General features: G+C 43.9%; 1 protein-coding gene across 2 annotated transcripts in view; it reads left to right on the forward strand.

Moving 5' to 3' along the window:
- Nucleotides 1–14,417, forward strand: part of CDCP1 (CUB domain containing protein 1) — a 108,845-nt gene that overhangs the window by 47,679 nt on the left and 46,749 nt on the right. Inside the window, exon 9 of one of the 2 annotated variants that reach the window (XM_083378328.1) lies at nt 4,247–6,426. The exons of the other annotated variant lie outside the window; for it this stretch is intronic. Coding sequence (XP_083234454.1) covers nt 4,247–4,676 — 430 coding nt within the window. The 3' untranslated portion in view covers nt 4,677–6,426. Of the gene's footprint in view, nt 1–4,246; nt 6,427–14,417 lie in introns of those variants that run through there. 2 annotated transcript variants of the gene reach the window in all.

The following is a 14,417-nucleotide window of genomic DNA, read 5'->3' on the forward strand; positions in this document are numbered from 1 at the left end:
GCCCCTCCCCAAACACTCCTTTTATAGAGAGCTCAGGGCGTGGTCTCCCTGTGCCTCCTCCCGAGGAGTCCCACAGCCTTTCTTTGTTTGTTCCTGCTCGACTGCCTCCTGCGTCGGGCGTCCTTGAACAGGGCCAGCTGTGGGTCATCATCTTCCGCACTATCGGGCTCACGCAGCTGAGAAGAGGGCCCCGGCTGGGAACTCTGCCAAGCCTCCACGCCATCATCAACCGGTTCATCTCCCACATGGTCCTCCTCCCCCTCATCTGAGTCCTCCGACACATCTGAGCCGGCTGCCGAAACCACAGGCTGGCCCTGAGTCACAACACCTGGGAAGAAACAAGTAGAAAAGACTCTCCCTACTCTAGTTTTTCCCCTGTGACAGTTACTCTCCCTCCCATCCCAGGACGATGAGCTATATGGGGAAGAAATAGAAAACTCTGCTAAGCTTTTTCCTTGCCATTAATTGAATGGCAATTGGGCATCTATGGGAAGACTAAGGGAAAAGGAGAAGTCAGGCCAGGAATTTCAGACTGTCCATATGGGTTGTAGGTAAACTTGAAAAGAATGTCTGAAGAGGGAAAATAAAAGGTCTTACTAGCGGTTGTCCTATATGCAGGGATATCATGACAAGAGTTGTGTACATGAATCAGGACTGTTTCAAAATATTACAGGGTCTGAAGTAGAATGTCAAATTCCATTCCCACTGAATGGTATCCAAGGCTGCCATCTTATGCAGAATATTCTGAACAATAGCCTCCCTTCTCCTTGATGATATAAGTATAGCAAAAAAAATTTTTTAAAAAAAAACCTAGTAAGTTGTAACTATGGCTAATTTTGACAGTCCACCTCTTCGTCTTGTGTTTTTCTGCTGCTTTTGTGGTTCTCTCTGAGGATAGATTTTCCAAAGAATAATTATAATTCCAAACTCTTTAGGATTTTCTGTCGATAATGTTTAGTGAATTGTAATTTTGCAGAGTAGCTCTGAGAGCCTCCATAAGGAAGATACAAAGGTCATCTTTTAGATATAGTGGTTTCTACCACTGCTTTGCTACAAACTCACTGACCCCTCTGCAAGCTTCTCTTTCTTTTCATTAACAGGTCAGATAGTTCCCAAAGCATCCCAGCCAGCTTTGTGTGTCATTAGGTCAATCAGCATTCACTCAGGATGGGATAAACCCAAGTTTTGTCATTTTTTTCCTGTTAGTGGAAATCATGCTCTGATGAAACAGTCATGACTGTGCTCTCCGTGCCTGTAGACAGTCCTGTTTCTAAATTGGCCAGGACTGTGTCAGCAAGATTTAAATGATGCTCATGATAGAAATCTGAGTCATATTGCACTCCAAGTACTATATACATTTTCTGTTTTGTATTATGTGATTTAGGCCATACATAAAATGGAAAATCTCATTAACAGGAAATGATTAAATTAATAAATTACTCAAAGCCTGTGGGAAAATGAGATAGGAAATCCATTGATTCTCCAAAAAGGGGTTAGATTAAGGGCTGCACAAAAAACAAAAAAACCCTAAATGGGCAGATTAGGTTTTGTCTTTCCATATAGAGTGTTAAAACATAGTTATTTTTCCTAGTTTTGGGGCTGAACCGAACATGTTGTAGTTTCTATTTTTTTATTAATAAGGTTTCTGCATGTTATTATTCGCTAGAGCATATAATAATAATAAACCTTTATTGTCAAAGTACAACATGTGTACATTGAGATTAGCTGAGCCTCCCCCCGTGCTTTCTCCCCCCAACACACAGTGACAACAAACCCTCCATCCCACCACACTATGTGAACCAACTACACCACACACCGGCCTCCCAAGTCAATTCTGCATAAGATTATGTCCCATTTAAAAGCCTAACAGCCCACGGATAAAAGCTGTTCTTCAGCCTGTTGGTACAGCTGGCTATACTCCTATATCTCCTACCGGATGGTAGGAGAGTAAAGAGATACCATCCAGGGTGTGAGTCATCCCTGAGAATCTTCCTCACTCTTCCAAGGCAACAAGCCCTGGTGATGTCATCCAGTGGTGTCAGGGAACAGCCCACAATGTCTTGTGCTGTGCTCACTGCCCTCTGTAATACTTTCCTGTCCGCGGCTGTCAGACCAGCATACCAAACCACAATACCATACGGGAGGACGCTCTCTATAGTAGACCGGTAAAAGAGGGTCATTAGCCGTTGTTCTACCTTGTTCTTCCGCAAGACCCTAAGAAAGTGAAGCCTCTGTTGGGCCTTTCTAGCCACCTGGGTTGTGTTAACTTTCCAGGTCAGATCTTCACAGAGGTAGACTCCCAGAAATTTAAAGGAGGAAACTCTCTCCACACAGTCCTCCCTGATGTAAAGTGGGGCAGGTTCCTCCTTTTTTCTCCGGAAGTCTAACACCATCTCTTTCGTCTTGCCGATGTTCAGGTGCAAGTTGTTGTTACTACACCATATGAATAGTTTTTGTACCTCCACCCTATATGCTGTCTCATCCCCACCTGTAATAAGACCCATCACAGTTGTATCATCTGCGAACTTGATTATCGCAGTGGATGGGTCAGATGATACGCAATCATATGTGTATAAAGAGTACAGGTAGGGTCTAAGCACACAGCCCTGTGGCATACCAGTGCAAAGCTTCAGGGGGGTGAACAAAGCAGACCCGACCCTCACTGTTTGTAACCGATCCCTAAGAAAGTCTTGAATCCAATCGCAGATGGCAGGGGAGAATTTCAAGTCAGTCAGCTTCTCGATGAGAATGTTCGGCAAAATGGTGTTGAAAGCCGAGCTGTAGTCAACAAAAAGCATCCTTGTAAGCCGCCCTGAGTCTTCAAAGAAGGGCGGGATATAAATGGAATTAAAATTAAAAAAAAATCCTGATATAACTTCCAGGTCTCTCGAGATGACTTGCGACAGAGTGTAAAGCAGTAGCTATGGCATCATCTGTCGACCTATTTCCCCTGTAGGCAAATTGATGTTTATCAAAGTCCAGTGGGAGGCATGTCCTAAGATGTTGGAGAACCAATCTTTCGAAGCATTTCATGACTACAGATGTTAATGCAATAGGTCTGTAGTCATTCAGGCACTCAACTGCAGTTTTCTTGGGGACTGGGACAATGGTAGCTGCTTTCAAGCACGATGGTACACATGCCATTTGCAAGGAGATGTTAAAAATCCTTGTCAGGACCCCTGCTAATTGATCGGCACAATTCCTGACCACTATCCCATCTGGGCCTGCAGCTTTGCTGGGATTCACAGCCTTCAATACAGCTCTCACTTGGTGTTCACACAGGGTGAGTAGCTGAGAGTCAGAAGGCCGGCCAGCAAAGGCTACAGGGTCTGGTCTTTTAACCTCGTAGTGGGCGAAGAAGATATTCAGCTCCTCAGCCAACGTGGCATCGGTGTTTGCCACGCTCCTCGTGCTGCCCTTATAGTTGGTTAAGTGCTGCAGTCCCTGCCATACTTGCCTCGGATCGTTATTCGCTAAGTGGTTCTCCACCTTTTGTTTGTATTGTTGTTTTGCCATCCTAATGCCTCTTCTGAGATTTGCCCTGGCATCTCTGTATGCGTCCCTGTCCCCTGCCTTAAAGGCAGAATCCTGGGCTCTCAGGAGTGTTCGTATCTCTGCAGTCATCCAGGGTTTACAGTTCCCGTAAACTCTAATGCACTTATCTGTTGTTACACTATCAGTGCATGTTCTAATATAAGAGAGTACGGCATCTGTATATGAAGTTAGATCTTGTTCTTCAAATACACTCCAGTCAGTGGTAAGCTGCTGGCCATGTGTAATAATTCATTGGCAGTTAAATATAACCTTAGGGTTTTTCTATTACGGTGGATGAATAAACTAGTGGTTAGGATGACATACCATCTCACAATACGAGGTCATTAAAAAACAAAATAAAATTGAAATAATATTTTATTACCTACTTCCTTTATGTGAATTAAGGTTAGCAAAGGTCACAAAATAGACTATTTCCCAAGCGATTAACTAAATGAATTTGGTATTAAGACCTGTGAAAATCTACACGAGAAAGTAGAAGCTGATTTTCAGAAAGAGCTTAAAACTTGATGATAGCTGTGAGAACCATTTGTTTTTCCTCTAGGGAAAAAGAATCATGGTAGAAAGTTAAATGTGACACCTTTTAATTAGCAAAATGAGAGTGTAAGCTTTGTAAATCAACATCATGAAAATCTGTGAGAGAGTAAAATGCAAAAGTGTATTGTTTTAAAACTTATTTCCTCTTCTCTTTTAGCAAAAGAAAGGAAAGCCAAAACCCAGTGGTGGGAGTTTATAATACCAATGTCAACACCTTGTTACCTGGAAGGCAGGGCATTTTTAAAAAGGAGAGGAAGAAGAATGATTCTCATGTCTATGCAGTCATTGAGGATGTTATGGTTTATGGGCACCTGCTTGATAATTCTACAAGACCAGAAATGGCTGAGGTAGGGGTGTACAGGCCCTTTTCTGGACCAGTAAGTACGACACCACCTTCCCCACCTCCAATCAGAAAAATATCTAAGAGCTCGGACCTGCAGGAACCATCAGATATGCTTGTAACTGATAGTGAGAACTATACCTTTGCATGTCATGTGCCAGAGGATATCCATAATGGTGACCTGAATGTAAGTGGTAATGGGCACAAGGGCAGCAGAATCAATGAACAGGGAAATTCTGTGGACTAGACTTGATATCTGGATGATCTATGAATTCTCTGATTGAAAGAAAAAACTAACACTTGCAACTCACTTATGGGTTGTGTTCGAAACCTATTTATGTGGTTTCTTTTATTAAAACATAGATTGCAGATCTGTTCATATTTTTGGAAAGAGGTTCCCCAGGATGTAATTCAATACTATGTTGTATAGAATGCAACAACTTTTAAGTTTGCAGATTTTTTTTAGTCTTATATAACTAACCTTTTATAAAAAAAAGTCAGCAAAATTGCTGAATGTTAAACAAAACTAAGAAATGATGTTAGCAAAAGAACTCTTGATCCAAAAATTGCTGTGGTAATGAGCATTAAATGCAAGAATTGTGCTTTTTTTAAATGAGATTTTTACTTAGTATATTAGTACATTCAGTACAGTACATATGTATTTTTTAAAAATATTACTTTTTAATTTTAGTGTTTTGAAATAATTTAATCAATTTTAACAAATTGTCCTCAGTTACATATTTCAAAGGGTGGGCAACACTAAGTTTGTAATGAAAATAAAAGGACCATTCTACAATTAATGGAATTAACTGTGCCATTGTTATGAAGTAATGGGTTGCCCTCCTACTTAACTATAAAAGCATCCTGGTACATAGGAAACAAGCCTTCTGAGATATTTGGGCCTGAGCTCTATGGTTTCTTTGCCACTTTACGCTAAGAACTAAGATTTCTTGGAAACTGACATAAGTCCATTATGCAGATTTGTACATGTCACCAAAAGTCTGTCCGTGCATCCATCTGTCTAGTTTTGAGAAAGGGAGGTGTGAATTTTTTTTCTTAGAAATAGACAGTTTTGAACATATCATCAAACCTTAGCAGAGAGTGGCCTATTGTGAATTAACATTTAATAGTTTGGTTTGAATACTTGATTTGGATAATCCTGACTTCAACCGACTCAGAGTAGCATACAGTAGAATCAACAGAATACAAACAAAATATAATAACCATAAAAAGAATTTAAAAAGTAAACAAGAACCAGTGGTAAATTCGGCTAACCACACCCATGTATAATGGGCAGGGGCCCCAACTACCCTAACTCAAGACCTGAGAAAACAGAATTCAAAAAGGAACAGAAAAGATATAGTTTCAGCGGGGTTCGTGTTTTATTTTTTTTAAAGTTTGCTATCTTTATGTAATTTATCTTGAAAAATACTTTTGCCATACACAGGATTCTATTCAATACATTTCAATAGATGAGAAGATGTGGAAAAGCATTTTCACTACAGCTTGAAATTAGCATTTTGATGTTCTATGTAAGCAGCTAACAGCTACAAAAAAATTTGTACTGTTCTAACCATATTGCCTCTTGCACAAAGTATTTTCCTGGTGAAGAATAGCTATGAGACAGTTGTTTTTAGAAGAGGGAATTAATAGTCAAAATGAATTCCTGAGAGCACCCCTTCCTCCTCCTCCTCTGCTGTACAAACAGATTGTTTCTGGGCTTGGAGGACTTTCTGGAATGGCCTATACATTGTAATGAGCTGACAAAAAGGACTGGGCATGCTAAAATTTCATGAAATTGCCACATTTTCTGATTGGTCTGTATGAAAAAAAAACTAAACAATTTAGAATATATTGTACATCTGTAATTATTTCTATTATCCTATTTCAGGGATTGCAAATATTTGAAAAGTTGCAGGCTGCAACACAAGGCCTCCTGATTTTTCCAAAGGCTGCAGGAGGCCTTCTGATGATGCTACAGCATCACAAGAAAAGTCAAGCTTTAATGTTCTGTTTAATCATTTTATTTCACTGGATCCTTAAAGTCAAGCTTTAATGTTCTGTTTAATCATTTTATTTCACTGGATCCTTAATGCTCTCTCAGCATCCCGCCCTTCTCCGAAGACTCAGGGCGGCTTACAATTTAAGCACAAGCCAATGTGCTTAGCAATAGCCTTCATTCGCCCCCCCCCCCAAGCGGCATTATTACAAAGTCAGCTTATTGCCCCCAACAATCTGGGTCCTCATTTTACCTACCTCGGAAGGATGGAAGGCTGAGTCAACCTTGAGCCTGGTGGGATGCGAACCTGCACTAATTGCAGGCAGCTGGTGTTACTTAAGGAGGCATTAGCCCACTGCTCCATCAAGGCTCTTTGTTTGCTTGAGATGTCTCATTACCCAACCAGGTAATATTATCTGTGCTACTGAGTGTGTGGATTGCTCCCTATTTTTATTTCATTTGAACTGTGTGGTTAGATATAAACTGAACAAGTTGTTTGTTGTCATAAAGGATTATATATGATAATGGTCCTTATATCCTCAGGCAAACAAGATTGAGTTTGTTTACATTCTTATATGTGCATATTGTGAATTTTGTCAAGGATGTTTGGGATTATTTAATGAAAAAGAAAGTATATTAAAGCACTGTCAATTCTCCTTCTAAAGTTGCAAAAATATTTCCTGTTAGCATAATTATTTCTGAAATCAACATTCTTATCAACAATAAGACAGATTTATTAATTTTGTCACTAATATTAGAGGAGCTGTTATTATAGATCCAAAATTCCAGTTAACTGAATTTTAGTACGAACTGTTGGGTCAAGTAAACATTATAAAACTATCTTTCTCTCCTATCTCATTTTTTTAGTTTTCTGTCACAATTTCTATTCTTCAGTTAGTTATAACTTGTTCTTGATATATTTCTTTGTTATATTTAAAACCTTACTAATATGTTTTCTTAATTTAGACAGAATATTTGTAAATATTTGTCACATTTTTAATATAAATGGAAGTTCTAGTGTTAGTGTTTTCAGAGTCTTGTAACATGGTGGTTCTTGTATGTTTCTCTGAGAATTGTTTTATTTAATTTGCATTAATGCATACAATTGAAATGTTTGTGTATATGCATATTGTATATACTTTGTGCATTCTTCAAAATGAAATAAAAGAATGTTTACAATTTAAGCAAACCTCAACTGACTTATTCTTTATTGAGAAGCTTGCTTTGAAAGGTTATTGAAGAAAAATATATTCTGGTTGAATGTACTTTGTTCTTCTTAGCTTATAAACAGTTAAGGGGGAATATATAACATAGATAAAGCTTGATTATTGTGCTAATTTTTTATTATATGATAAAAATATACTTTTAGAAATTAAAGAAAGGAAAAACTAATTTTAAGAAGACTTACTTATACAAAATTGATAGGGTTAGGTTTTTTTAGTCAACTATTCGTATTTTTTCTGTTCAATTACAAAAGGATAAAAGCTTCTCTGCATTTTAGCTTGTGGTTTGACTGAAGATTATTTTTCACCTTGAAAACTGAATTAATAATCTTTGGAATAAAACAGCCTATTTAAAGCTAAATTGTAGTTCTTCAGGAATGCATGTATGTTTAGACAACCTAGCTCTGATAAAAATGAAAAGCTAACATGGGGGATTTGTAATTTAGATATAAAGGAATAAAAAGCTACTTACAGCCATTTTGCAAAATAAAATCTGTTCATATATTAGAAAATTAGGCAATAAATGTAAATAAAATGATTTATACCAACAGTTGGTATTTGCTAATGATGAAGAACAAACTAATTACAAATATTTATGTAATAAAAAATGGTAGAGAGATTTTTGCTATCCCAGATTTACAATCTTGGATTGAAGATAATATTTGCTCTGTATTTTGAAGAAAGAAAAAAAAAATGTTTTTCTGTGGTCGTGATTTAAAACTATATTTAAACATTGAACTAAAAGGATGTGGATTTTTCTGTTTCACTTTCTTTTTGTATTCTATTTCTTTTCCTTTAAATTTTGCATATTAAAACAAAAACAAAAAAACAAAAAAAATATGGAGGGAAAAATGCCAAGCAAGGGCTGGCCATAGCAGTTTAAAAATACCTCTTTCATTCCAGTCTCTCTGTTTATTAATCTAATGAATATGCCTTTTAAACACATGTTTAAAGGATATAAATATGTAAAATATGAAATATTAATGCAATTGGACAACTAGTAGGTATTGCTATTGTCAAGTCTACTTTTATCAAATGTTATCAGACAAACTGGTTCACTCTACTTTCCTGCCTTTGTAGAAAACATGGACTCTTAATGCAAAATGAAATAATTCTCATGGAAATATTTACCAGTTAGTACATACAATCATCAACTGCTACTTTAATTTTTCATTTTCTCAGTTGGACCCAAATAAAAATTTAATTATGTCCCACACAAATTATTGTGTACATAGTTATAAGTATTTGACAGCTCGGCGCCCAGCAACAGCAGGTGGCATCAGCATACGCTCGGATTGGCCGGCCAGCTTTTGGTGGGACATTCCAACACAAATGATTGGTTAGGAGCTCACTGGCCAGAGTATTTAAAGGGCTAAAAGGGGCTCTGGGAGTGCGATGTGACTACCACAATAAAGCTGAGTTACTGAACCTCTGGCTGTCATCTGTTCCCTCACGGTCCAGCCCACGTTATCTAACAGTGGCGACGAAGGTGGGATTGATACTGCTATAACTGAGCTGAAGCACTAGCTGAGTCACTCAAGCTGAAGCACTAGCTAAACCTCGGGAAAGGGGGAAAGAGAAAACTCTTCCTGAAAGTTCCTTCCCATTTAAAGCAGTATCCTGGACTGGGACAGCATGACCCAAATCGGTCACATCCGTGAGTTTGATATCTGCTACCCTGGTCACTGGGAGTCACACTTGGGGCAAATTGAAGGCTACCTCCTAGTGAACCGAATAACGGAAGATCGGATGAAGGCGGCGGCTTTGTTGTGCCTCAGTGGTCCGGCTGTTTATGATGTGGCTGTCGGGTTATGTAACCCAGACCCTCTCACATCACTACCATACGCTGACCTCGTCAACAAACTGAGCCAGCATTTCATGCCGAAGAAATAAGAAATTTTCTGGCTGCTACAGTTCATCCAGAGGAACCAGCTCCCTGGGGAGTCAGCAACTGACTTTGTAGCCATGGTATGGCAAGCCGCTCGCATGTGCAGGTTCCCTGACCTGGAAGACCAGATTCGTGATCGAATCGTCTTCGGTCTGAGCGACGAGCATCTCCAACAGAAGATAGTCACGAAGCCAACCATGAGCCTGTCTGAAGTCATTAATGAAATAATGGCTCAGGAGGCTATCAACCACAAGAACTCACTCCGACCCAGCAACAACTCAAGGGGATCCATTCACCAGGAGAGTGTTGCGGACGGCGGAGATGATGAACCAGCAAATGAGGCAGAGATTGATGCCATTCTCCAAAGGCTGGAGAAATTCAAAATCCATCGCGACAACACCACAAACCAAAAGAAACCGGCAGCGGTCAACAAAAATCCAAGATATCCAAGCCACAGTTCCAGAGACATCAGCCTAAGCTGTGCCAGCTGTGGTGGCAGCCACCCAAGGGCATCCTGCTGGTTCCGCAGCGCAAAATGCTGTTCTTGCGGTAAAACGCCACATCCGAGCCGTCTGCCGTGACCGCGACAACCTCAACCAACTTGACTCGTCGCCAGCAGGTACTAATAACCCGTTTTTCCCCAGCACTGAGCCCCAGGGACCTGGGCACACACAGTTGTTGAAAATTTGGAAGTGGTATGCCAATCTTCAATCCACTGCCTACTTAAGCCAAAGATCAAAATTGAGGTCAGTTTGCAAGGAATTCCTTGCCAAATGGAAGTTGATTCAGGCTCATCTGTCTCTTTAATCTCCTACAAGACATTTAATGATCTGTGGTCAAAGCAGGCGGCGGATTCTGTTGGAACCAACCAAAATTAAATTAACTGATTTCCAACGTGCCCCAATTAAAGTGAAGGGACAGGGCACAGTTTTAGTCAGTTATAAGGGGTTCCAGGGCCGCTTAAATGTGCTGGTAACAGAGGGCAAAAGAACTAATATAGTGGGGCTGGATTGGTTTGAGGCCCTAGGCCAGGGGTCGGCAACCTAAAAAAGAAAAAGAGCCACTGGGAACCGGTTCCATCACAAATTAAAAAAAGAGGGAGCCGCGTGCGTGTGTCCATGCACGCGCATGCGCAAAAAGGTTTTTTGCGCATGCGCGGACGCACGCGGCTGCCATTTTTTTAAAAATGAGATGGAACCGGTTCCCGGTTGCCCGATGGCGACGGCCCGTCTGCAAAGCTGCCGCTTTCGGCAGCTTTGCAGACGGGCCGTGGCAGCTTCCTCAAAGAGCGGCGCCCCTGCCCATTCCGAGAGGTGCGCGCGCACCTCTCCGAACGACCGGAGGTGCGCGCGTACCTCCGCGCGAATGGGCAGCGGTGACGCTCTTTCAGGAAGCCCGCCGCGGCCCGTCTGTGAAGCTGCCGAAAGCGGCAGCTTAGCAGACGGGCCGCGGCAGCTTCCGCAAAGAGCGGCGCCCCTGCCCATTCCGAGAGGTGCGCGCGCACCTCTCCGAACGACCGGAGTTGCGCGCGCACCTCCCCAAACCTTTGGGGAGGTGCGCGCGTACCTCCGTGCGAAGGGGCAGCGGCGCCGCTCTTTAAGGAAGCTGCCGAAAGCGTGGAGTTGTCGTTGTTGTTGTTTTCCCAGCAGTTACGTCCCCCAACTGTTGCAGCAGTACAAAGCCTGCCTTCCCGACCGACGACACGCGGCCGACGCCCCAAGGGACTTTAGCGAGGAAACTGAGGAAAGTTCGTTGCGCGGCTGCCCCTCCCCCCACCCCCCGCCGGCCTCCTCTCCTCTCCTGCCGCTCGAGACGGGACGGGAAGCCCCGCCCGCTCAGCTTCTCAAACTTAATTTCCAATGGGCAACTTCGACTTCCGCTTCGGGGGGGGAAGCGCCCGGCCGAGTTTGCGCAGGGAGCCCGCCAGCGCGCGCTGCTGCGCACGAGTCTTTCCTCCCCCCTCCCCCCCCGCCACCACTCCCAACTCCCGCCCGTCTCGAGAGTCTATAGGCGGGGGAGTTTTCCAAGCGCCGGAAACTTGTCCGAAAGTTCCGAGAAGCAAAAAAAAAAAAAACACAACCTCCCCCGCCCCACCCCGTTGCCAGCGGCGGTGTTTTTACGGGTTCGGCGTCGCTCGGAGTGAAGTGGCGTGAGGGAGTGAGTGAGGGAGGGGGCCATGTCCGGCGCCTCCAACGTAGCCGCTATGAAGAAAGTGGTGCAACAGCTGCGGCTCGAGGCCAGCGTGAGCCGCGTGAAGGTGAGCCCCGGAGTGGGGCGGAGACCCAAGGCCGCCCGCTCGCTCGCCGGCCCGTCGGAGCGCCTCGGCCGCCATTTGCGCACCTCGGGGGAGAAGGCTGCGTGGGCGCTCAGTTTACGGCAGTTTACGAAAGCGGCAGCTTCCTGAAAGAGCGGCACCGCTGCCCGTTCGCGCGGAGGTACGCGCGCACCTCCCCAAAGGTTTGGGGAGGTGCGCGCGCACCTCCGGTCGTTCGGAGAGGTGCGCGCGCACCTCTCGGAATGGGCAGGGGCGCCGCTCTTTGCGGAAGCTGCCGCGGCCCGTCTGCTAAGCTGCCGCTTTCGGCAGCTTCACAGACGGGCCGCGGCAGCTTCCTCAAAGAGCGGCACCGCTGCCCATTCGCGCGGAGGTACGCGCGCACCTCTCCAAAGGTTTGGGGAGGTGCGCGCGCACTTCCGCCCATTCGGGGAGGTGCGCGTGCACCTCTCCAAACGGGCGGTGCCACTCTCCATTTGGAGAGGTGCGCGCGCACCACTGCCCGTTGGAAGAGGTGCGCGCGCACCGGACGGCTGGGAGCCGCAAGAGACGGCTCAAAGAGCCGCATGCGGCTCCGGAGCCGCGGGTTGCCGACCTGTGCCCTAGGCATTTGGCTGGGGGGAGTTAATAACGTCCAGCCCGGTAACCTCGAGTCCATCTGCAATAAATTTGCAGACGTATTCAAGGGTGACCTGGGAAAATACATGGGGACCCCCATCAAGTTAAAATTAAAACCAGAAGTCCTGCCAATTAGAATCAAGGCCAGGAGGGTTCCGTTCGCTCTCAAGCACAAAATTGAGAGCGAACTAGAAACATTAGTTAAACAAGGGATCTTAGAACCCATGGAAGGGGGCGACTGGGAAACCCCCATTGTTACCCCTCTTAAACCAAACGGACAAATAAGAATTTGTGCGGATTATAAGGCCACAGTAAACCAGGCCTTAAATCCGCATGCTTACCCGGTCCCCTCAGTGAAACACGTCCTCTCGGCAATACAGTCCGGCGCCATCTTTGCAAAGTTAGATTTAGCGCAGGCGTACCAGCAGATCCCGGTTGCCCGCAAAACAGCTGATATTCAAACGATCATAACACACAAAGGAGCCTTTAGGGTGAACCACTTGCAATTTGGCATCTCCGTAACTCCTGGAATATTCCAGGAAGTAATGGAAAGAACGCTCAAAGGTATTCCTGGAGTGTGTCTGTATTTTGATGATGTGTTAATTGCTGGAGAATCAGAGGCAGTTTTAGCTGACAGGCTGTAGGCTGTGCTAAGTAGATTCTGTACTGCTGGCTTAAAATTGAAGAAAGAAAAATGCAGTATTGGACTGACTTCCACAGAGATTTTAGGATTCAGGGTGGATGCACAGGGCTTCCACCCCACCAACTCTAAGGTAAGAGCCATTAAGATGGCTCCAACTCCTAAAAACAAGGCAGAACTACAAGCTTTCCTTGGGTTAATTAACTTCTACCGCTCATTTTTGCCCCACAAGGCAACTATTGCAGAGCCATTACATAGATTACTGGACAAAAAAGCCCCTTGGAAATGGTCCACTATTCATGATAAAAATTTTAAGAGCCTTAAGCAACTGCTCTCCAGCAATTCAGCTGTAACTCATTTCATTGAGGAAAAACCAATCTGCTTAACATGTGATGCTTCACCTTATGGTGTGGGTGCAGTACTTAGTCATTTAGAAGGAAATGGAGAACAAAAGCCAATTGCTTTCTACTCCAGGATGTTCACAAAAGCTGAAAGGAACTATGCTAAGATTGATAAGGAGGCATTGGCCCTCGTTGCAGGCGTAAAAAAGTTCCATGACTACCTCTATGGTAGGGAATTCACCGTCTTTACGGATCACAATCCCCTGTTAGGCTTATTTACAACTGACAAAGCAACCCCACAAATCCTGTCTCCCAGGATTTTAAGGTGGTCCGTGTTCCTTTCTGCATATACATACAAATTGGTGTACAAACCGGGGAAGGAGATGGGCCACGCAGATGGTCTAAGTAGGTTGCCCCTAGCAGTGAGTGAGCCAGGCCCTGCCCCAGCTAGTAATATTTTAGTCATCCAGGAACTTCCTGAGGGCCCTCTCCAAGCTAAAGACATAGCAGTCAGTACTGCTGCTGATAAAATCCTATGCAGGGTGTTAACTTGGGTAGCCTCTGGATGGCAGGAAAAGAGCCCAGGGAATGAGTTCCAGGCATATTTTACTAGGAGGCACGAACTGTCTTCCCATAAAGGCTGTATGTTATGGGGTAGCAGGGTCGTGATTCCAGACAAATTGAGAAACAGAGTCCTGGAAGCCCTACACGAAGGGCACCCGGGCATTGTAAAGATGAAAGCGTTGGCACGTAGCTATTTGTGGTGGCCAGGCCTTGACAAAGCAATAAAGGAACAGGTAGCAGGCTGCTACCAGTGCCAGAAATCCCGGCCAGAACAGCCTCGCTCCCAGTTCATAAATGGGAGCCAACACACACACCTTGGTCAAGAATCCACATAGACTACGCAGGCCCCTTCCAGGGTCAGCTCTTTTTAGTGGTTGTGGACAGTTATTCTAAATGGTTGGAGGTGGTTCCAGTGACAAGCATGACTACTGCCAAAACTGTGC

Source organism: Vipera ursinii (genome assembly GCF_947247035.1).
Source record: "Vipera ursinii genome assembly, chromosome: Z".
Lineage (NCBI taxonomy): Eukaryota > Metazoa > Chordata > Lepidosauria > Squamata > Viperidae > Vipera > Vipera ursinii.